At 37.9% G+C, this 25,160-nt stretch overlaps 1 protein-coding gene and 2 long non-coding RNA genes across 4 annotated transcripts in view; 2 read left to right on the plus strand and 1 right to left on the minus strand.

The window, feature by feature from the left end:
- LOC141417483 (uncharacterized) overlaps nt 1-2,210 on the plus strand; it is a 40,242-nt gene extending 38,032 nt beyond the window's left edge. The window contains exon 2 of the long non-coding RNA XR_012442060.1: nt 1,598-2,210. This is a non-coding gene — a long non-coding RNA (uncharacterized lncRNA). The remainder of the gene's footprint in view (nt 1-1,597) is intronic.
- The window catches only part of LOC141417482 (uncharacterized), a 70,742-nt gene that overhangs the window by 38,816 nt on the left and 6,766 nt on the right, over nt 1-25,160 (plus strand). Inside the window, exon 2 of the long non-coding RNA XR_012442059.1 lies at nt 23,306-23,464. This is a non-coding gene — a long non-coding RNA (uncharacterized lncRNA). The remainder of the gene's footprint in view (nt 1-23,305; nt 23,465-25,160) is intronic.
- Odad2 (outer dynein arm docking complex subunit 2) overlaps nt 22,634-25,160 on the minus strand; it is a 183,008-nt gene continuing 180,481 nt past the window's right edge. For both annotated transcript variants that reach the window (XM_074056313.1, XM_074056312.1), the window contains one exon: nt 22,634-23,393. In XM_074056313.1, coding sequence (XP_073912414.1) covers nt 23,280-23,393 — 114 coding nt within the window. In that variant the 3' untranslated portion in view covers nt 22,634-23,279. The remainder of the gene's footprint in view (nt 23,394-25,160) is intronic.

Genomic DNA, 25,160 nt, shown 5'->3' on the forward strand with positions numbered 1-25,160 from the left:
TAGGCTCACTCAGTAAATGTTAGCTATAATGACAGTAATGGTTATTTTAATTACAATTACAATAATGGTTATTTAATTACAATTCTTTCTTTTTCTTGCTTTTTGTCATAGCAGGAATTAGACCCAGATCCTTGCTCATGCTAGGCAGGCACTCTACCACTGTGCTACATCCCCAACAAAGTACCATATTTTCTATTTTGAACATTTTTCCCCCTCCTTCTTTTGGCAGACTTAATCTGTTCATCACATGCAGCCTGAGGAATTATAAACCAAGTGTGTTAGTTTGCTAGGGCCATATAGAAAAATACCACAGAATGGGTGGTTTAAACCACAGAATTAATTTCTCTCACAGCTCTGAAGTCTAGAAGTTTAAGATCAAGGTATCCACAGGGTTGGTTACTTCTGAAGCCTCTCTCCTTGACTTATCAATGGCCGTGGTCATGTCCACATGGCCATTTCCTCTGTATGTGCCTGTGTCTAAAGTTCTTTTTCACATGAGGGTACTGGTTATATTGGATCAGGGAGCATCCTAATGATCCCATGTTAACTTAATGACCTCTTTAAAGATTCCATCTCCAAATACAGTTACAGTCTGGTATACTGGGGATTAGGAATCTGATACAGGAGATTGGGGAGGACACAATTCAGCCCATAACCTTCAGAGTTTTCTCCCAGCACTTTGAATCCAGGATGTAGTGACAAGGACAGGACATGGTGGCTAATTCACTAGGCCTTTCTGTTAGATCCCAGCACTATTCTGCCTTGATTTCCAACTTTCTGAGATCTGGTCCTTTTGCTTTCTCTTCTCTTCTATGAGCAAGTTGTGCATCATTGTGATAATTATTTTTGCCTTTAAACTAGCTACAGTCAGTTCTTGTTGTATGTAATAGCAACAAAACAAAAACCCTCTTGATACCTGCCTTTAAGTGTGTACCCCAAATGTGGAATCTGGACAGTCGGTCCTGGGAGCCAACAGCACCCCGTGGGTGGTCCTATCATAAGAAGCCTCAAGTTTCCAATTTGGTTGGACCTAAAGAAAATTCTCCTCATGTGTGCATGACAACAGATAACTTTCTTTGTAGTTGCATTATTAGTATACTCAATATTAATCCATTCAAGGAATTTATGAGAAGAAATTATTAGGAGAAAGTGCCCATAATTTTGATTTTTTGTTCTAATTTCTGAAAACCCTTATTACATGAATATTTTTGTTTAGTTAACTGTTGTGATCCATGATAGAAGCCAGAAAAAAAATTGAGTTAGAAGTGGTTCTGATGGAACACAAACTCTATGTGTAGGCAGGTGTCACTTGGGAATAAAAGGTTACAGCTAAGTGTCAAACCCATAATGCTTGACTCACAGAAATAGTGGCTATGGCAGAGACTACTAATTACCCTCAATGGTATTTATTCCCCCTTTAATGGCATTAGACTATTTTAGCTGGGCATATTGCCACTCAGAATGAAGGTAACATTTCCCAGACTCTTGCAGACAGGTACAGCTTTATGACTGTGTTCTCTTGCGTGAGATATATGTAAGAGTGACATGTGCAACTTCTAAGGTTTGTATCCGCTCCTTCCCTTTTCTTCCTTGACAGTGACTATTCATGGTCTCGTGAGCTCCATGAACTGTGCAGATGAGGGCAGCACTCTACGACACTACCCCAAGAGAGGAAGGAGATGGATGCCTGTGATTGTGAGGCGCAGAGACTCAGTACCAGCTCGGCAGTCTGTGCAATGGAGAAAAACACGCTTCTCTCTTGCTCCAGACTCTGCATCCTGGTTTCACCAGTATCATCAGTACCTAGATATAGTGGCCATTAACATGCTTCCTACTCTGGATTAAATGTGATCATACAGGAAAATGGGGCTCTAACCAAATTCTACTGGATTGTCATAAATTACATTCTGTGTGCTCAGTGAACAAATGAGCAACATGCATGCTATCCAGCTCTACCACACATTTAGAGTGAGAGGAAAGGCCTCAACTTCAATGAGAATTATCATCTCATATATTTCAATTTTACTGAAAAAAAAAGTGCCAGGAAAGAACACTTCTATGATTTCAAGTGGCTTGCTGAAGCAGCATATATTGACAGTATATTTGGTTTTGTTAATAGCCTGATTATGTTGCTTCTGTGCCAAAATATAACTTCATTTTTAATGTTGAAGAGAAATGGTTTACTAAGAAAATCAAACTGGGCACAAGCAGCCCTATGACTCTGTGTATGACTCTTTTCAAACACCAAATGCTCAATGTCCTTCAAAATGTCATATTGGGCATATTATAAAACCACATTCATACGCTGCAACAGAAATTAAGGGATGTTCTCCATTTCCCCACCTCCCAACTCAAAGCATTTGGCAGCCCAGCTTTTGAGCATAGCACAGGAAGCCTGGCTATAGGAGACTCATTACATGCAGTTTTGACCAAGCACAGTCACTAATAATAATCAAAAGAAATTTCAAGGGCTGGCGATGTGGCTCAGGGGTAGAGTTGCTTGCCTATCATGCACAAGGCTCTGGGTTTTATCCCCACAACTGCAAAAAAAAAAGATTTTAAACACAAAAATTTTAAATTCATGCAGCTCAGTGGGTGTGGAGAAGCTGTCAGTCAGTCCTTCGTTACCATCATTGTGTTTAAATCATCGTGGAATCTATTTCCCTCCCCTTCATTTTGTGAAAATCTGCCTCCTCAAAAGTAAATGGTGTCCCCCAAATGAGACAAAAGTTACATTGATTCTCCCAAGCCAAAAAGGCATAATTGAAGTGATCAAGTGAAAATCTGATATGTGTGAAAATCCTCATGTCTTTACTGGAATTGGGCAGAACAAAGTCAAGCATCGGCAAAACAATACTGTACTCCATGCATCCTGAGGATGCGTGGTGTTTCCTCCATGGTGGTCTCTTTGGTACCATAGACCAGCAGATACCAAGGATCTGCTTGATGTAAAAGGAATGCACAAACATCACCATAATTTCAAATTTCCACAGCTATCTTCCAGTGGTGATGACTTGAACCTATGAGTTAGAATTTTCTAGTATAGTAGAATAACGAAGAAAGACCTCATTGAGTAGGTAATCTATATGGTGGAGAATCATGGGGAAGACTATAGGCCATGGCCTGGGATGAGAAGAATTGTTATCAAGATACCCCAAAACAGATCCGGAATTAGGTCAACATCTATACATCTTTCTAGCCAGCCAAGTGGCAAGCCTTCTCCAATTCTTTGCAGAATAAGAAGATGGAAGTTGAATGACTGGTTTACACCGGCCTCAGGTTGAGGCTTTCTAGATCAAAGAAGCCATAGTCTGGGAAAGGCAAGGAGTATATAGCTTCAGTTGAGGCTGACCAATTCCCATGACATCAGGTTACACACACACACACACACACACACACACACACACACACACACAAGCGTGCACAAGCACACACACCCTAGAGGCTATAATCTATATTCTTATTTATTTATTTTTTTATTATTCATATGTGATACAAGGCTTGGGTCATTTCTCCCCCCTGCCCCCACCCCCTCCCTTACCACCCACTCCGCCCCCTTACTCTCTCTCTTACCCCCTCAATACCCAGCAGAAACTATTTTGCCCTTATTTCTAATTTTGTTGTAGAGAGAGTATAAGTCATAATAGGAAGGAACAAGGGTTTTTGCTGGTTGAGATAAGGATAGCTATACAGGGAGTTGACTCACATTAATTTCCTGTGCGTGTGTGTTACCTTCTAGGTTAATTCTTTTTGATCTCACCTTTTCTATAGTTCCTGGTCCCCTTTTCCTATTGGCCTCAGTTGCTTTTAAGGTATCTGCTTTAGTTTCTCTGCATTGAGGGCAACAAATGCTAGCTGGTTTTTTAGGTGTCTTACCTATCCTCACCCCTCCCTTGTGTGCTCTCGCTTTTATCATGTGCTCATAGTCCAATCCCCTTGTTGTGTTTGCCCTTGATCTAATGTCTGCATATGAGGGAGAACATACGATTTTTGGTCTTTTGGGCCAGGCTAACCTCTCTCAGAATGATGTTCTCCAATTCCATCCATTTACTGGCGAATGATAACATTTCGTTCTTCTTCATGGCTGCATAAAATTCCATTGTGTATAGATACCACATTTTCTTAATCCATTCGTCAGTGGTGGGGCATCTTGGCTGTTTCCATAACTTGGCTATTGTGAATAGTGCCGCAATAAACATGGGTGTGCAGGTGCCTCTGGAGTAACCTGTGTCACAGTCTTTTGGGTATATCCCCAAGAGTGGTATTGCTGGATCAAATGGTAGATCGATGTCTAGCTTTTTAAGTAGCCTCCAAATTTTTTTCCAGAGTGGTTGTACTAGTTTACATTCCCACCAACAGTGTAAGAGGGTTCCTTTTCCCCCGCATCCTCACCAAATTTCAAATTTTGTCCATATAACTTATTTTTGTTCTAGTTTTCTGTCAGAAATAATGTGGAAATCCTGGGTTACATAATTGAGATCTCAAAGAGGCAATATATGTCCTGCCAACCAAAGCAAAATGAAAGCTATTATCATGAACCATGTTCAAGAGGTCTATCCTTTGTTGGGTTAAGAGTGCCAGCAGTTGTGATCTTAAAATGAAGTCAAAGAAAACAAAAATGAGTTTTCCTTAATGTAACCATGTGCAAAATCATTCTTTGGCATAACACATGATCTATAACAGTATTTGTTCACTTTTAAATATGCAGGAGAAGAAATCAACTTTAAATGCGATAATAAGGTATGACTTTTATAATATACTCAGAAGCTGAAATCATTGCGTTTATCTTTCTTATTTGGGTTTATCATCATCCTTATCAGGCAAGTCAAGTGAAAGTTTCTCACAAACACTGTCTCTACAGGGCAGACCGTGAGACGTTACCTTTCTTCCTTCCTTTTTCTTGGGATCAGGTTGAGCATATGATTCTTTTGAGTTACTGCAAGAAGGGCAATTGTGCATGAACTTACATGAATGTCTCTCTTTTTCCACCAATTTTTAAATTCACATATGAGGATGTTCTAGCAAAAAGAGATTACTGATATAACAGGGTGGTTAAGGGAATGGTGGGATCACCAAGGAGAGGATCAGGTTGGCAACATGGAAACAATCTTCATTTCTTGATGGAGTGGCCAAAGAGAGGAGTGAGAGATTCGTTGGTGGCTACCTGACTAGAATAAGGAAAATGTTTCTCTGAGAGGTTAGTACCTAAGGTTGTCTCTACTGGTCTATTTGTATAAAATTGCCACAAAAATGCCTACTAAAGAGAAAATGTACAGAAAGAATCTGACTGAGATTTCACGAAATTCTCCAAGAAAAAAACAATAAAGCAGCAGCCTTCCCAACATATATGGAAGAAGTAAATTTCCCTTCATTTCTTCTATTAGTGTCAACATTTTAGATGGAAATAGGCTATTTGAAAAAGACAAGCCCAGTTTGCTCAGATTAAGTTTTCCCTGAAAATAATCCCACGTGAGCTTTTTTATAGGGTTTACATTGCCAATCAGTGATGTTTATAGTAATTTTCAATATGATTTCTTCTTTTTGATATATAAATTATTTAGAAGTGGGTTTTTAAATTTATAAATGTATTGATTTCTGGGCTATCTTTAGGCATTGATTGCATTTGTAATTTTATTGCTTTGTTTTTTGTTGAGTCGAGCTTTTTGGTTAAGAATGTGATCACCTTGTATATGTTCAATATACTCTTGAAAACATGTATTTATTATTTTTTGTTTGTAGGACTGCATACATACAGACATATGCATCTATATATATAGTGCTGTCAAACTTAATAACTCTGTTGTTCAAAATATTTTCTCAATTCTTACTAAATTTTGCTCTGCTCAATTTGATGTTTGAAGGTTATGTTAAAAATCTTCTCTATGATCTATAATTGTAGGTCATTACAGTCTCCTTGTAGTTCTGCTTATATTTTGCTTCATGTATTTTGAAATTATGTTTTCAAAAGGATGCATAATCAGAACAATTACAGCTTCCTGGTAAATTTATCATTAGAGAAAGCAATTCTTGATCCTGAATAATACTTGTTTGTCCTTAAGTCTGTTTAGGATGTAACAGCTTCCACTTAAACAGTATTTCTCTGATGTTGAGATTATCTCCGGTTGCCCAACTAGAACCCATGATTCCTTTTCCATCCAGTAGAACCTGAGTTTTGTTTAGGTAGCCCATCTTTTCTACATAGCTAAGAATGTTTGATGAGCTAAAACTTAGTTCATTACATTTTTCCCTTGATTATTTACTGGTGTGGGGTTTGACCAACAGATGTGTACTGGTAGGTGGGAAATCTAAAGACAGTTCTCTTCTTACAAAGCAAGATCCATGGTCTCCCTCTCCACCCAAATATTGCTATGTCTTCTGGGACACTTAAAATTGCTGTACATTCTTGTTACAAACCTGAAAACTGAAACCAATGCAGAGAATGTCAGAGCAGTGAGAAGGAAAGAACTCAGGGTCCTCATGTAATCATTGCCTAATTTATTTTATCCTTTTTATTTTTATGTGTAATTTTTCTTTTAGAACCTTACAAAAACTAAATAAAATTGAATTTGACTGAAACACAGAATGTTGTGTTTTAAATGAATACATAAATAGAAGTGCATTCATCTATTTATTTAATAATATATTTGCTCTTCTGTCATCTTCACTATTCTCAATTTCTTTTGGTTTCAATTTTTTATTATATGGATTTGGTGTTATTTACCTTTTTCCTTATAATTTTTGAAAATTTTACTTTTTTTGGTGATGTTAGGATTTGAACTCAGGGCATCACACTTGCTAGGCACTCTACCACTTAAGCCACTGCCCTCAGCCCTGAAAAGTATACTGTTCATTCTGCAACAGTTGCCTTTAAAAATAAGGAAAAAATATTTTAATATTCAAGGCTATTTTGGTAAAAGCAAGAATTGATGCAATCTAAGTGTTAGCAAAAATTAAATCATTATCCGTACAAATCATGAAATGTTTATAAGCAATTTAAGTCAGAATATGGATCTTCATCTGGAGAAATTTTCAAGACATACTGCTCAATGATGAAAGCAGGTTGGAAAACTATATGTACAGTTGGCCTTTTGTGATTTCCTTAAATCTGTTCTCATTCCATTATGTTAGCAGAAATTTTATTATGTTTCTGACATGGAGGTGCCACCTCATCCTGGTTTCCATCACTAGCTTAGGCTTTTTCCAATGTTTATATCCTTTACTCAGGTCATTGCTCTGAGTGCTGGTGTAAGAATAAGTTTGTCTTTTCCTTGTCATTTTTTCTTTATAACTCAATGTTATGGTTCATGTACTCATTCCTCTAATAAAATTGAATGCCCACAAAATGCTAGATATTTAATTGTGAGAAAAACATTTACTCCCAACTTCTAGGTCATATAATCTAAAAACTAAAAATAGCAAAATGAGAGAATTAGAGATGAAAGGGTCTTGAAAATAAAAACCCAATTGATTGCTTTGATGATGATGAAAGAATAGCAAAGACAGTTTCATTCATGCATTTTCTGTGCTTCAACTACTGAGGTTAGAAGAGTGTTCAAGGGAAGTAAAAAGAATGAACAAGTCTGAAGTTATTTTTCAAGTCTGAGTCTTAGCAATTTACCAACTAAAAGTTATGTCACCTTAATACCTTAGAAAATCAAAGCCTCATTCATCATGTCTCTGTGTCTCCTCTGCAAAATGTAGTAATAAATATCAACCTCCCCCAAGGTGCAGTGGTCCACACCTATAATTCCAGCTACTCAGGAGGTGGGAGTGCATTTGAGGGCAGCCAGGGTAAAGTTAGCAAGATGCTATCTCAAAAATGAAATACAGGCTGAGTACAGTGGCTCATGCCTATAATTCCAGGTACTCAGGAGACTGAGACCAGTATGCTTTCAGTTCAAAGCCAGCCCAGGGAAAAAGTTAGTGAGACCCCCCCCCCCATCTCAAGATATATGCTAGGCTTGGTGGCACAAACCTGTGATCACAGGTATGAGGAAGGTGTGAAATAGGAAGATCACGGTCCAGACTGGCCTGGGCAAAAAACATGAGACTTTATTTGAAAAATAACTAAAGCAAAAAGGATATGACTCAAGTGATAAAGCACCTGCCTAGTAAGTGCAAGGGCCTGAGTTCAAACTGCAGTACCAGCAAAAAACAAAAAACAATCAAAGAAAACAAAGCAAAATACAGAATTTGGAACAGAAAAGGACTGGGGACATGTAGGTGTGGGTCAAGTGGCAGAATGCTTGCCTAGCAAGCACGAAGCCTTGAGTTGAATCCCCAGTACCATAAAGAAAAGATCTCCTAGGTTTAGCCAGAGGAACAAATGAATGCAGGTAAAATGCTATAATGACCTTATTATTATATACTGTAATGTTCTCACGCCTTACATATATGACAACATGGTAAATATGGCAGCCCTGTTGCACTTACTTTTCATGTTAGCTCCTTTAATCCATATAAGATCCTACATAGTAGGCATAATTATTCTTATTTTGCAGATAAGGCTTAAAGGCTCACTCAAGACATTTCCCCTAAGAGATACGAATGTTTTTCTAGAAATTTCAAAGACATAATTCATGGCAGTAATTATAGAGAAAACACTGACACTATCCTTTACAGAGCAAAAGTTAGTTAATTCAAGAGCATAAAAACCTAAGTTACACATTTATTTCTCCAATCAAATTTCATCAAAATTAGAATTTATTCAGATAGTAATTATATTTGAAAAAACTGAATTTGCCTTGGCATGTGTTTAGCTTTATTATGAAGTAAGCTGTGCACAAGAATACTTGACTCTTTCAAAGACCCACTGTTAGCGGTGGGCTTCACATTCCTGCAGATGGAGTGATTCCACTGAGTTAGAAGGTAGATGGCAGCATAGCTGCTGCTCATATTTTAGTAATCTAGAACTGTCTCTTTTTTCGCAGGCAGAAGTGAGAAAGATTCAGGATAAGGTTCACCCCTTATCATGGTCGTCTCCATGACAACTTTGCTTCTGATTCCTTCACTATTCACCAGAAGCAGAATAGACTGGTAAGGGGATGGTCTACTTCTGCTGTTCCTCCACAGCTCAAACCACCCATGAGGGTAACTGGCTCCCTCCACTGCACATTTATCCCACCAAGGATATCCACATGGCTTGGGCGAGATGGAGCCCTCCATGTCCCAGTCTCTTCATGACCCGAGTAGATCAGAGTAGCTCACCCCTTACCAAGCTCCTTGTTCTTCAGAGAGGGTTGGATAAATCCATACCTAAGCCAATCTATCTGGCAGTGCCCTGTGTCGGCTCAGTGGAAGCCCAGATGTTTGCCCTGTGGTTGGATTTTGTGGTGTAAAAATATGAAAAACTAGAATTGGTATAGTCATTTTGCAATGATGAAGAAAGCCAACCTGAGAATGAAGCCAATGTACAGGTAGGTATACCTGGGAGATATTGTGGGTTCAGCTTAAGGCCACCACAACACCACAATAAAGTTAGTCTCATAAATTTTGGTTTTGTTTCCCACTGCATATAAAAATTATGTTTACACTATACTATAGTCTAGCAAGTCTGTAATAGCATTGTCGAAAACCCAATGTTTATACATTAATTAGAATGTGTGTTATTGCTAATGGTCATCTGAGCTACTGAAAAAATAGTCCTGATACACATTCTCCATGTAACCTGTACAAACTGTCAATTTGTAGGAAGCACAAATTGAAGTAAAGGTGTAAAACCAGACAAGTCTATAAGGGCAGGGCACAAGTGGATGATTTCAGAAAAGCAGAACCCAACTTTACCTAAAGATCAACCTATCATTGGACTTCCTATTTATGTAAACCATTACATCCCCATTATTTTAAAAGCCATTTTGAGGGTTTGGGAGGATAGCCCAGTGGTAGAGCACATGCTTAGCATGTGTAATTCTGAGTTAGGATTTCTGCTATTTGCAATGGAAAGAATCTTCATAGAAGCTGATTGTAGATCCAGGCAACAGGCCTGCAGAGAAGTATATGAAATCCAGGACTGGTTACTTAGTCAAATTGTCAGTAATAATTTGGTTTTTATTGTTGTATCTGATTAACGGTTTCCTGGTGTCTTTTATGTCTGCCCACACTACATTATCTTTCTCACTTTGATGTGGTCCCTACACCTTGCAGTCCCTCTTTTTGTTCATCTTTGGTGATCTGGCTAGGTATCTTTTGTGGTTCTCTAATTTGTCTTTTAGAACTTTGCACGATTCTGCTTTGCCAACTTGGCAACCCACTCTCTGTCCTGCACTTCCCATATAGTTTGTTCAACTGCCAAAATTGTTTGTTTAAAGAGCATCCAGCTCTTCTGGACTCCTTTCTTCCCATCAGTTTTATTTTTTATTGGTTTTTTTGCCAGTGCCCTACACTTGTTGAAATTTGCTTTCCCAGAATTGATTACTTTTTCCTCATCAGCTCTTTCCTTTTCCTTAAGAAAGGAATGCTATACTTTTTTATTATTGCTTTCACAGAAGGTTCAAACCTTTTTTGGTTCTTTCTTAACTCTATCATCATTGAGAATTAAATTTAAAAGTATCTTTGCCTTATAAAGGATTTCGAAAGGAGGAATTATCTCTAGTGTTCTTTAAAAGGTTTTACAGTTTGTGGTTGGCTCATTTTCACCAGCAAATATCATGGTAGTTAAAAACCTTTCTGATCATCTCATTAGGATGTTAGGATGTTTGTGTTACTGTAATTCTACTTGGAATAAAAAAATAAAGCAGAACTAAATAGGCATTTATATTATTTGCTTATCTTAAGGGCACCATTATATCAAGTGTTAAAGACGAAAAACTCAATAAACTCTCCCCATGCACCCCTTCCACATACTGACATTATTTCCATGTGTTCTTGGGGGGGAAAAACCTCAGAGCTTTAAGAGGTGGCTGCAAAATCCTTCTGGATGGAAAGAGACTTTTTTAGTTAAAAAACAACAACAACAAAAACCTACTTAAGGACTATTTTGGTTATGGAAAGAGAACCCTTAGGATCTGTCCTGTGTTCCCCCTTCCTCAACCTCCAATGTATGCACACCTCTTTGCAGTTTCCAAACCACATGGAGACCTTGGAACTTAGTTTCACAGACAGACTTCTGCAGAAGAGCTGGTCTACCAGTTGTCCTTAGCCTTCAAGAATCATTGTATTCTTCTTACTGTCCTCTTGGAAACTCAGTTCAACCTCCATGTGCCCAGGCTAGCCTATGGAGGATGTGTGAATTCATGGAGCAGGTTTGAGTGAGCCATGTCCGAGCTGAGGCCCTGTGAAATCTCAACCACAACAGCAAGGTCAACCTACAGATGACAGCAGGTTCATGCAGTCCCAATTGCTGACTCTCAGATCACAAGCTAAGCAACTGCTATTAGCAGTGATTTATTAAGCAGCATAAGCTAACTGCTACACCAACCTTCAAATGTAGGATGGTAGCACTGTGGAGGTAGGTGATGCTGGAAGTGGGGACACTGTGGGACAGGAAAACAAATGCTAAGGAAGAAAGAGCCCAAGAAGGCAGGTGGTGTCTGTGAAAGACTCTCAGGATGTAGGATTACAGAGTAAAGCTTTCTTGGGTTCTGCTCTCATCCGAGCCTTCACTAAATATCCCCTACCCATGTTTGCCTTGGGCAAGTGGTATTTTTCAGAAGTCTGAGAGAAGGACTGTATTAGATGTCTGAGAACACAATGGGATGAAAGGGAAGGGGAATTTCTTTATACTTGCAACAAGAAGAGAGAGAATTGAAAATCTTCATGATCAAGCAGAATCATGAAATAACATGGAAAGCTAAGTCCCACTCAAGATTTCCTGGAAATATTAAAAGTATCTTCTATGTGCTTCAAGCCAATTTTAGCAAAATCCGAGTGAATAAGATCACCCTGCAAACCGGAGAACTTTCCGTTAGTAAGCACTGACATCAGATTTTGCAGTTTCTATCTACCATACAGAATACTTTTAATATTTTCATTTGTTTCTCAGTGGAAGGAGGCTGCTGAAGAAAACATGTGGTACCCAAGTACAGCTCTGGCATCAGTAAGAACTTATTCTCATTGTTAATTTTCCTTTCAGTAAATCTAGAATGAAGGGAGAAACTGTCTACATCAACCAAATACACAAATCCGGGCAACAGCAAAGCAAGTATAAAGTTAAAACTAAATCCCCCGCCTTGTTTAAGGCAAAGAGAGCAATACAGACAAGATGTGGAAGCAGAAGAGAAAGTCCAGCATATTCGGGGAAGAGAAACAGTTTAGTTTGGCTGATGGTAGGAGGCAATATTTTGAAATACCATATGATGTATTTTTCCTCCTTAGTATTTCCAAGAGTTGGGTTTTTTGTTTGTTTGTTTGGTTAGCTGGCTCTCTATTTAAGCTAGGAAGCTGAAGACAATGTTTTGCAGGGAAAGGGATACAGAATGCCACCCAGAACAAAGAATTCCTTGCTCAGCTTGGAGTTTCAAACTACATTTCCATAATCATGTCTGCAAGTAAACAACAGTCTTCTACAGTGGACTTTCAGGCAGTAGTAGGTTTTCTCAGATGTCTTAGAGCAGAGTTGTTACATGAAGAACCAAAGTTTTCAGGATTGGCCACAGAGATGGATGGAGAATATGGCTGAAAAAGTTCCTGCTGTAGAGGGGAGTAAAAACCCTCTGTTTGGGAAGGAAATGCCTGGGAGTGCATGAAGGGAAGAAGAGAGCTTGCCTGCAAAAGCTTGGCCTACTTTGGAGGTGGAAGAAATATTAGCGGGAGCCTGGAGTAGCTTAGGCAACTCAGAGAGGCCTAGTTCCAGCAAAGCACCAGATCCTGCCAGGCTGAGGGAGACTGCTAAGCCGGTGAGCTCAGGACAACCCTACAAGTCCCCACACATGACCTTGTGAGTCAGGGAAAGCAAAACAGCTCCCAGCCTCCTGGGAGGGCCCAGCAGGACTGTGAAGACGTAGACACAGAAGAGTCCAGGGGTTCTAGAGACTGCAAAGGTGGCCTCTTTGTTTGGTTGTCATTTGCTTTTTTGAGACAAGGTCTCACTATGTAGCCCAGGCTAGCCTTAAACTCTTGATCTTCCTGCTTCAGCTTCCTGAGTACTGAGATTACAAGCTTGCATCAATCAACCAAGCAGGTAGGAATCTCTTGACTAGGATCCATGAAAGACTCAAGGCATCACCATGGTGCCATAACAACCCTTCACACCAGCCACAAGGCAGCAGCCTCCACCACAGAAAGCCTGGTGACAAGAGAGTCAATGCTTCCTATAGCCACATGGCAGGATTGGGGCTGGTGACTTCCAAGCCAGGCAGCATGTCTTCCCTGGAGGTTCACATGCTTCTCCCCAGGACTTCCCTGCTCACAGGGGCCAAGGACAGAAGGAGGACAGAACATCTGAAAAGGGGAAAAACACTGGAGGATATAGCAATGAACCCAAAGGAGCTATTTTAAATAAAAAGAGATTTGACACTTTTAATTGGCAAAGTCAAGTTTTTCACCATTAGTGGAAAGACATGTAAAAATTAAAGGAACTTATATATATTTTTTCACATCTGAGTCAACATATTTGGACTTTTTTTGACCAGAGAACATGTAGAATATATTTGAAAGAGAATGGTGGGAGGTCAGACTGAGTGGTAGATTGGGATTAGAATGAATTAAACTAAGGAGAGGACAATCATGGACATCCATGTCAATTCTTCTGACCATCTCTGAACAGAAGGGCCAGGACTGCACCCCATATGCTAAGAATAAATGAAAGGTTTTCTATCGCTCATAAAGAAATTCCTCATTCCTTCTCCGAAACACAGGTCCTCTGCCTAAAGGGCATTAATAAGACATTTCCTCCTTTTTTGAGGAAATTATTCACAATATCATTCAAAAAAGGGAAAGTTCACAGGCCGATACAGGCAAAGTCAATTTTGGCTCAGGAGCAGAATGTGCACTAGAAGCCCCAGGAGTCGGACCAGAGCCTTGGCTCAGCACATCTGTCTCCAACATCTGTCTCACACATTCATGACCCGCATAGACAGAGACAAAGCAACTTCCCTTTCCCTTACACCTTCCAGTTTGTTGTTTTAGCTCATAATTAGTTCAGTTTAAGGAAATAATCCAAATAAATTGACCTCATGGGTTAAAATGTGTTAGCCTGTCCTCTGTTTTAAATCAGCGTCAGCAGCTGTTGATGGCTCCAAACAGGATGAAATAATTAAATGATCCCTTAATGTTTTACACCTTGCAAGTGAAGATTAGGGCCAACCATCAAAGCTCCAAAAAAGCAGCACATCCCTTTCAAAGCAAAGCTTGGCTCTAACCCTAAGGTCCTCTGCATGTGTGTGTATAGCATTCAAGCAAGATTGAGTTTGGTTGGGGCACAAATTTCTCTGTAAGTGGAGGGGTACTTTACCCCTCCTCAATGGGGAAGACTGAGCAGAAAATCTCATACAATCAACCACCCAGTCTAGCCATCTTTCTAGGCCTATTTATAAGCCTAGATTACATACACAGTGCAAAATTACTTCTCACAGCTCCAGCACAAACTCTTCAGAGGCTGTCTGCTTTCTTCTTCTTCTGCAAGTGCCAGGATACACAAAGTTGTTGCATAAACCTTGATTTACCCTTTAGCACAATCCAAACACCACACAGAACTTGTTTTAAGCCATTTTGGAAATCTCTGTGGCCCAGTCCTTACTATTGTTCCCCAAATAAGACTATACTTTTTTTCTTTTTTGGTAGTCCTGGTGTTTAAACTCAGAGCCTTGTGCTTACTAGGCAGGTGTTTTACCACTTGAACCATGCCTCAAACTCAACCTTCTTAAATGCCTAATTTGCCTCACTCAATCATATTCTGGGAGACAGGGCTCATTCAGAATTATTCAGCATGATGGAGCACACCTATAATCCCAGTACTTAGGAGGCTGAAGAGCATTGTGAATTGGAGGTCAGCCTGGCCTATACAGTGAGTTCCAGGCCAGCCTGGACTATATAGTAAAACCAAAAAAAAAAAAAAACCAAAAAAATTAAAAATACACTAACTTGGTGAAGTAATTTGAGGGGGTATCTTAGTCCATTCAAGTTGCTACAACAAGAATCTTAAGCTAAATAATTTATAAACAACAGAAATTTATTGCTCACAGTTTGGAACAGTGTCTGGTTAGGACTCCTTCCTTACAGATGATGCCTTCTGTGTGTCCACACAAGGTGACACAGCAAAGGGACAATAAGTTCCCTCGGGTCTCTTTTATGAGGGCATTAATCCTAATCACCTCACAAAGTCCCCACCTCTTAATATGACCAGTTTGATTTTTGGAGGGACACAAATATTCAGACCGTAGCAAGAGGATTCTTGTCTTAGGAGTCAATGACAATGACTATTGGAAAGCTTACTACAAAGTCCCTCTGGATCTGTGTGAGTTTATCTCAGATTCACTGACTTTGCTGGTAAGAATGCCCAAATCACCTTTTTAATAATAAATTTAAATGTTTGGTTTTAAAAGTAAGTATTGGGGGCAGGAAATGTTTCTCTCCTTTTTTCCATTTCTCCCTACTTTTATCCTGCCATACTAAAATAAATCCTTGCTAAAACTTTAAAAAGAGTAAGTGTTCCCAATCTGGAGATTCAAACTGTACATCTACCCCGGGGAATTGAAAGCAGGTCTTACATAGGTACTTTCACACTTGTTGCAGCATTATTCACAATAGCTGAAAGTTGGCAGCATCCTATGTGTCCACCAATAGATGATCAGGTGAACAAAATGTGGAATATACATGCAATGGAATACCATTCAGCTTTACAACAGAAAGAAATTCTGACAACTGCTGGATGAATCTTGAAGACATTGTGTTAAGTGAAAAACGCCAGACACAAAAGGACAAATATTGTATGATTCCACTTGCTTGAGGCATCAGGAATAGGCAAATTCATGGAGAAGGAAAGTAGAACAGTGGTCACCAGGAGAGAAGGGGGGATGGGAGGTTTTTAAGTAATGGGTATGGCATTTCAGATCGGGTGATGAACACGTTCTGGAGATGGATAATGGTGATGGTTGCACCACTATGTAAACATACTTAATTCCACTGAGTTTAACATTTAAAAATGTAATGACAAACTTCATTTTATGCATATTTTAACACATAAAAAAATTACTCCAACTATAATTTTGACTATGGTCTTACAGATGAATTGTGTTGAAATTCATACAAATTTAAATTTCAAAACCCATGCCATTAAAAATAGCATGACCCTGAGAGATATGTCAGAAAGAAAAAAGAGACTAAAAGGCTAATGACTTCACATATCTCGAAGAAATAATGAGAACTCATGTAAATTATATTGCTTAAAAAAGAAAAATCCTAACATAATGGAGTGGGATAGACTAAGATTTGTTTAACACACTACTCACAAGCCATCTGTGTGACAGCAAAGACATTGAAATTTAGCAATTTGGATTGAATTGTGTTGTAAGTTTAAGATTCATACCAGTTTCCAACACATAGTATGAAAAGAAAACATAAGAAGTCTCATTAATAATTTTATATTAACTAAATGTATAATATTTTAGATTCATTGGGCTGAATGAAATACATTAAAGTTAATGCCAACTATTTTCTTTCTAATTTTTAAAGTATGGCTGGTACAAACATTTAAACTACATGTTATATTCCCATTGGACTGCGCTGGAGGGATGCACCAAAGTACTTTACGGTGTCACAGCATTAATGTCAGGGTTATTGCATAGTTGTGGACTTATTCTCTAAAACAAGAAGCCAACATTGCTGGCTATTTTAAAGACTTTGTCAATAATGCCAATTTTTCCTTAGAATTGTTTTCTCATACTTGTTCCTTTCTGCTCCTATTCCCTTGTCTTGGCCCTCTACAACTTTGTTAGGTTCAATAAACAAAATGGTCTCATTTCCTCCCATCTAATTAGTGTCTCCCCTATCAGATTAACTTTTAGAAAATCTTTATGCAGATTTGTTTTCCATGCTCAAAACCCAGTGAGGAGGCATGCAGGAAGTGCTGGGTCTGATCCCCACTGACCACAAAAAGAAAAAAGATTCCTCAAAGTACCTTTCAACTAACTTTTGTCACCTTTATTATCTGGCTTTGGTCCCATCTGTCTAAGGAAGGAGGGGAACAACTATACCTAGGAAACACCTGGAAGAAAACAGAACTTTGTCAGAGCTTTTGAGTGCTTGCCTATTGATAGCCAGAATTTGGCTCTAAAGATGTTGCTAGTTGTGCTATGCCATGACCTTAAATTTACCATTATAATTATCGATATGCCCAATCCTCAGCCTCAATACAGGGCTGCCAGCTTGTTCAGTGCTGCATTATAATTATAGATTCGAAATATGAATCTATATTGACCATAATTGTTTTGATGCCCTTTCTCACAAATTACTTCTGTTGTTTTTTTATTGACCAGCTCCAGGCATCTTCAGAGATGTAATATCATATCAGGCTTTCATCAATAAACTTTCATTCTAATAGATAAAGATGATGACATTGAAGGCTGATGAAATGAAGGCCATGTCTGGTCCACAGAACCATTTTTATTTTTTGTCCTGGTAGCTGTTAAAGAGTGAAATGCGTCCCCCAAATTCAAATGTCTAAACTTTATCCCCTCAGTGTGATGATGGTATTTGGAGACAGAACTCTTGAAGAAGCAATTAAGGTTAAAAGAGGTTCAACAGGTGGGGCCCTAATCCAACAGGGCTGGTGTCCTTACCAGAGATGATCTCTCAGTGTCCACACTGAGGAATGGACAAGTGAGGACGCTGTAAGGAGGCAGCTGTCTGCAAGCCAGGAACGGAAGCTTCAGCAGAAACCCAAGTGGACCTTGACCATGGACTTGCAGCCTCCTGACTATGAGAAAATACACTTCTGTTGCTTAAGCCACTCAGTCTCTGATACTCTGTTTCAACATCTTTAACAAGCACAACTGCCAGATTTGAGATTTGAGAAACGGACTACAACAAATATGAATGTCTCTTGAATAGTTGTTATGATCTGGCAACAACTGGGGGGCAGTGAGTAGTGATTTGTTTGTCTTTTCCAATTTCTATGGTCTTCACTATCCCTTTTGTCTCACAGACACAGAATTTTAAAGGTCAATTAGCAATTATGTCATTATTATTTTTAAAGATATCTAGCTCTTTTCTCTCATTTGGATTGCTTATCTGATCCTTGCAGATCCTTAGGCTTATAACTGCTAATGGACCTCAGCTACTGGCAAAAGCCAATCTTTTTTCCCAATAGTGAGAAGGGATTTGTATTTAACTATCAGTACTCTTTTGTCTGAACTCCCTCTTTTCTCACACACAAACATGGGTGCACATACATGTAGTTATCTTTTATGAGTAAGCCAGCCAGGTATAGGTTCTTCATCTATATGAACCATACTGATAGACTATAATACATCATTTCAAACACAAAAATGAATAAATCTGAAATGTGATGACAAATCTTAACTTTGAATATCACAGGATCCTTTTGTTAAGTGATTTCTATGCTCTGTAGTAGAATTTATAAAAGTATGCTTTTTATCAACTAATAAATCATGGGTGTATGAAGTGGCAAGAGGAAAGCTCCTACTTTTCTTGACAGATGCAAATAAAAAAATAAGTCACTTTAACTTGAAAATTTGCAAATAATGGATTGGGAAAATTGCAAATAATCATCTGTGAAATGATTTCAGGTCAGTCATGACAACTGCACATCAGAAACATGTTGAAATGTCAGCTTTACATCTTCCATTTACAGAAATTATATCACAAAATATTTTAAAAGCCAGAAAATATACCAACTGTTGGTCAGAGAAAAGGAGAGTGGAAACTGTAAACACAAAGATTAGAGAAAACAAATCTTGGAATGAGAGGAAATTAATGTAACAATTTGAGCATAAAGAAGTAATAGAAAGGAGGAAAATGCAGTGCTTTAAAGGAGTACAGAAGTCTGTGACTCTGTACTATATTTACCTATCAGTTGGCATATTTTGGTTGAGTGTGTCTTTCAACACAATTTATAAAAAGACTTAGCAATCACAATGTTTTTTATCTCAGGAGTCTATAATGGAGTAAACAGAAAATAAATCAAAGTCATTCTTACCTTCTGAAAATAACAATACTGTATGATGCAATCTTTCAAGAATTCTTTGTGTTATTTCATTTATATGATTTCTGTGCTCTTAGAGTACTAACTACACAGAGGTCAGAATTTACAATGTGGATCACTTCAGGATGTGTCAATTACACTGTACCATTATTAGTTGTCATTTAAGCCTATTACAAATATATTTGTAGATTATTATCATGGTGTTTTAGGTGTTGAAGTTACTTCTCTCTTATTTTTAAAAAACACATTTATTTTATGTATGTGTTGTGTATTCCTAATGAGGATCTCTCTTCTAAAGGTATCGTTAGGAAATAGGAAGAATGTCTGTTTTAGATGTTTCCAAATGATAAAAAGTAAAAATAATTGGGAATGCTTTATTTTTACTTTTAAAAGGTAATTCAAATTCATTGTGGAATAGATTAGAAAACAGTGATGAGCAAAATAGGAAACAAAAATCATTGCTACTCAACTATTCAAGAATAATTACTTGTTTGCAGTTTGCTGGATATCATTCAGGTCCTTTTCTTCTTCCCATTACGTAGACAAATGCATATGATTTTTAAATGTGCTCACGCTGTATAAATTGACTCAGAAACTGTTTTGCAGTTTAACAATATGCCTTGAAAAGCATTCTATGTCATTATCTCTCCATAATGTCTTTCACTGTGTGGCTGAACCATATTTAACTAGCCACAGTATTCCTAACATTTCTACCATTATAAACAAAGGTCTGAATGTGTTGGTGAACTTCCCACTACTACAACAAATAACTGAGAAAATGAAAGTGTAAAGAGAAAAGGTTTATTTTGATTTACAGTTTTGGGAGTTCTAGTCCATGATCAATTGTTCCTATTGCTTTGGGCCTGTGGCAGAGCAGCACATCATAGTGGGACAACATAGCAGAGCAAAACCACTCACCTCATGGCCAGGCAGCAAAAGAGAGAGAAGAGGAGACCACAGTCCCACGATCCACTTTGTGTCCACACTCCCAATGAACCAAAGACCTCCCACTAGGCCCCATCTCCTGAAGTTTCCACCACTTCCCAATAATGCCAAGCTGGGCACAGACCTCTTAACACTGGGCTTTTGGGAAACACTCAACATCAAAACTATAGCAGTGGGGAACTCACTACAGACAAATTCCTAGACATAATCTTAAAAGCACACAAAATGAAAACGTTTGGGGCATATACTGCAGAATGACTGTGCTCACTCACTGCAATACACCCCACTAAGACATGAGGGTAGCTATGTTACCACGTCTCCGTCTCCTGTACTTTAAATGAGATCAAAAGCACCTAATAGTGTGCCTGCATATCACAACATTGTCTAAAATTTGGCACCCTTTCTATTCCATTCTCATTTAGGAGGAGAGTTCCACTTTTTATACTTATGTATGTGTGGGACCATTGGTTTTGGGAGGCTTTTACTGCATTTGAGGTTAAGGAGTTTTTTTTTTTAATAAGTAGGTTTTCTTAATGTTTTCATCGAATCACAGGAGTGAGCATGCCTATTCCAATCCCATGGAATGAAATTAAACATCTTAAGTTATTTGCACTGGGACATTTTATCTTGTTAACCTAATCCCATTCAGTAAAGGAAAAAGAAAGGATTTACTCACTGTTCTCAGATGTCTGTTTATCAACAATTGAGCTTCTCATTTTCCTAAATGGAAATAAATTTTCCAAACATTTTGAATTACAAAATTTTTGAATTACAATCTCTGTTCCACGCCTTATCGACGTATAATGGTAATACCAAAGTCTATCGAAATAACAGGATCCATAATGCCAAGCCTTAAGAAAACTAACCTTCCATTCACTTTCAGAAGCAGGAAAGTTTTGAAAAGAAACAAGTTATTTTTCGTGCAAGTCATCTTGTTAGTAGTAAAAGAACACTGAGAAGGTAGAAGGACTGTTACAAGGATTTCTAAAGGAAACCTTGCAAACTAAAGAGATTGGAAGATCAAAGAAGTCTATTTAAAATTCCTTTCACCTTAAACTCTTTTCAAAATGAAACAGCCCTCTATTACAGAGACAGTATTGTATTCGCTGGATGTCCTGTGGAAGAATAAAGCCGAAAAAGAAACTTGTCACTGAAAACATAAAGAATTAAGATCCACAGTCTTAAATCCCACAAAATAAACATAACAAAAACCCTACATAAAATTAAGGGGAAAAAGTGAGTCCTCTTAAGGTGGAGTTTAGCAGAACAGTGATGTGATCCTCTGTATGTATCTAAAAGCTGTGGTGTCTTCTCTGACTGATATTTTTCTAGTAAGATCAGAGTTTTCCATTACACCATCTCACAAAAATATGCCAAAAATTGACCTTTAAATTCAATTTCTCATTTGTCACTCTAAAAGTAGTACATGTCTGTGTATAAGAATTTTGAAAAAAATTCTTACTTAGAAATATACAAGGCAAACTTCATATTAATTTTGTTTGCTTCCAAGTACTTAGTTTCTTTAAAATGGCAGTGTTGCTTTTATTTTATGCATTTGTTAACCATAAAAACAGAAAAGCCAAGTTTCCTTCTACTCAGCACATCGTAAAAAAACAATCCTTCCCTTCAACATTCATATGGGTTTTTTTGTTGTTGTTGTTTGTTGTCTTGCCTGTTGCTTCCCTTCATTTCCAGGAACCATTAATTCAAAAAATTTTTTAAATCTGAAAACAATGTTAGAAGTTTCCTTTAATAACAATGTTATAATAACATGTTTATTCATCTCCCATATCTGTTACAACCCATGATTTCTAGATAAATTTTTTTTTTTTTGGTGGAGATGCTGGGGATTGTAGATAAATTTTTAACGCTGTGAACAAAGCTAAATGATGACTTGAACACCAGAAATATCCACTGTTGAGAAGTAACAGATTTACTGTATTCTTTAAATTTAATTCTTAGCATTAATACCACTTCCTTGTTCATATTAATACCCTTTTATGCCTTCCTTTGAAAAGCAGTGAAGATGAATGGCTGTTTTATGAAACCTTAAAATTCTCAGAAGTGCTGTATCTTTTTACTGCAATTTTTATCACTGGTCTAGTTTTCATCCTGTACAGCTTTTCATTTTGTACAAATTATTTACATTTAATTCAATTAAGTTTATGGTCTTTTCCAAATTATGACAAACATATATAGTACCTAATATTTTCAGTAAACTGCCTTGCCTGCTCTTTAGAGCATTGAGATTGTCAGTTTACCGAGCTGATGCACACAAAGCTGTTTTTCTGGCTGGTATCAGATACTCGGGACAGTCAGTTCCCAAACATTTCGGCACACCAAGGTTACATATGGGATTCTTTTAAATGGATTCTAATGTTTCTTAACCTGATAAAATGCTATTAATCCTTTGGAGCCCTGTTTTAAAAAGTACTCCATGTGCTGAAAACAAGTTCAGAAATTCAAAGCAATTCTACGTGAAATAATATTATCCTTACATCAGCATAAATTAATTCCTTTCAATAAAAGTGTTTGTGAATTCCTGTGAGGGACATAAAACTTACTTGTTTATGCCATGTAAGTCCAAGAGTTAAAAAAGTGAAAGAGATGGTTGGCTACGTTCTTGTGATTTGCATTGTTTGCATTATCTGCAGTTATATGCTATCTTCTCAGAAATTTGGGGTGACCTCAGCATGATCCCTCTAAGTGCAGCTGTTCAACTTTAAGTTGTATTTAATAACCATTTGTGAAATCAGCACATCGCCTCAGAACTCTCCCGTGGGCTGCGAGTGATCAAACAGACAAAGCCATAACGACAGAACAGTTAGATAGGTTTAACAGAAAGGCAATTCTAAAGACACTCGAGCAACTGTGAAACTGTGCACTGGGAAAGCCATATTCTTTATTAAAATCACCACAAATACATCAAAGAAATGTGTGTGTGTGTCTGTGTGTATATTGTATACATATATTCTCAAATTCTTGGAAAATAATCACAAAGTTATTATGGCTTTACATTTCATTACGTGACATACCCCTAAAACATGAAACAGTGCAAAAAATCCGTGTAATTTTCAGATAAAAAGGATCATTTGCATTTTTTAATTTGCATATTTTCAGTTAGATTGTTTAAAGTATTTGCTAATAAATGTTTCCTAATGTAAGTTTCCTGGCCATGGGAGTGACACAGCACGTGTCACGTGAAATTTGACAGCTCGAAGTGTCTGTTCAAATTTCAATTGTATCTTGCTTTTTCTGTAGCCAGAGCCAGCCTGCGGATGTTGGATATACAACCAGCGGCAGCTTCCTGGAGCGCTTCATCCGGGGACCCAACCATATCCAGAAGAAGCTGTCACATGCAAAGCAGAGGAGGGAAACAAGAATAAAATCATTAATCTAACTGTTGGAGTGACTCAAGTGGTAGGAGGACTCTGCCTAGCAAGCATGAGGCCCTGAATTCAAACCCCAGTGCCACCAAAAAAAAAAAAAGAAAACAACCCATTAATCTAAAGACATAAAGCTAGACAATGAAAACAATCTAAAATACTGTGCATTTTTAAAAAGTCACCAAAAAGTAAGAGATTCCATTTAAGCAAATGCAAATATAAATGGTGCTCACACAGATGAAGGAATTCTTCATGTGATTCTTACCTTTTTAATTTTGGAGCTGAGCCAGACCTGGGTTTTTTCACCCTTTCTTTGGGCATTAACTGCTATGGGTTCTCCTTCTGCAGTTTCTTTTGCACTCTTCCTGGCTTTTTCACCTCCCAGGATGAACCAACAGCATATTGTCCCTGGACTATTAGCCCTGCTGAATTCCAGTCCATCTAAGCATGTCACTAGCTAGTTATATCAGACCTCAACAGAGACTTTCATTGACTCTCAGGGCCAGATAACTAGATAACGACTCTATTAACCTGCTCTTGATGGATTTGTAGACTCTGGCCTCAGTTTACTTTTCCAGACACCCATCTTTCTTCCACTCCACCATGTACTACAAGGTCACACTTCCCAATTTCCCTTGCCTTTATTGATGCCAGCTCTGTAATTAAAATGACCTCTAATTTCCTTCTGTGACTTGGTAAATTTTATCCATCTTTCAAGCCCACTTTCCCACAAAACTGCCACTAATTTCCTTCATCTTTTTTTTTGGCAGTGTGGGAGATCAAATCTAGGGCCTTATGCCTGCTAAGCCTGTGATATAATACTGATCTACAGCCCCTCCCCGCCCGACTTTTTATACCATGCTCTTCTGGTTTTATGCCTATTTATCCTCCTCTTCTCCGTCTTCATCAATGACTGTTTCTCCTCCTCCAGGCTATAACTTGTTAGTTACTCAGAATGAATTCCTCTTCTGTTTTCATTATGTTCTCTCCCCACTGGTGATTTCTTTCACTACCTGAATTCAATGTCATTCATCCCTACCATCTTTTAAATTTATCTCTTTATACCAGAACCTTCTTTTGAATGGCATACTTCATACCCAATGCTTCTTAGACATCTCCACTTTGAAATATCATTAGCATCTTAAATCTGGTATATTTCAAGTGATTTTAAAATTTTTTTTATCTAAACACACCCTTCCAGTATTTTCCTGTATCAATATTAAATAATAAACACCATCACTTCTTTGCTCAGGCCAAAAGTCTACCTGGCTCACACTCACCACCCCCCCACATCTCTCCTACTCCTTCACACTATCAGACGGTATGACTCAACTACCTATACAGCTTTTAAAGCCATTTGTGTCTATAGCCATTGTCACTACCCCTCTAAAGCCTTTAGAGACTTCCTATTGTCCTGTACCTTGTCTTGGTCAATTATTTAATTGTCTCTAATTAATTATTCATACTACATCCTGAGTAAACTAGATTGTGAAAATTCACCAATAAGAGCTAAAATTCTAAAGAAGCAAAAGGGGATGAAACTTGATCAGTCTCCTGAGATTTGAGTGAAAGAAACAGTCAACCCTCTACATCCCTGGGTTCCACATCTATGGATTCAACTAACTTCAGATCAAAAATATTTGGAAAAAAAATGTGTCCATACCGAATATGTACAGATGTTATCTTATTATTTTCTAAACAACAGTATATAATATAACAACTATATAACA

Source organism: Castor canadensis, chromosome 15 (genome assembly GCF_047511655.1).
Source record: "Castor canadensis chromosome 15, mCasCan1.hap1v2, whole genome shotgun sequence".
Lineage (NCBI taxonomy): Eukaryota > Metazoa > Chordata > Mammalia > Rodentia > Castoridae > Castor > Castor canadensis.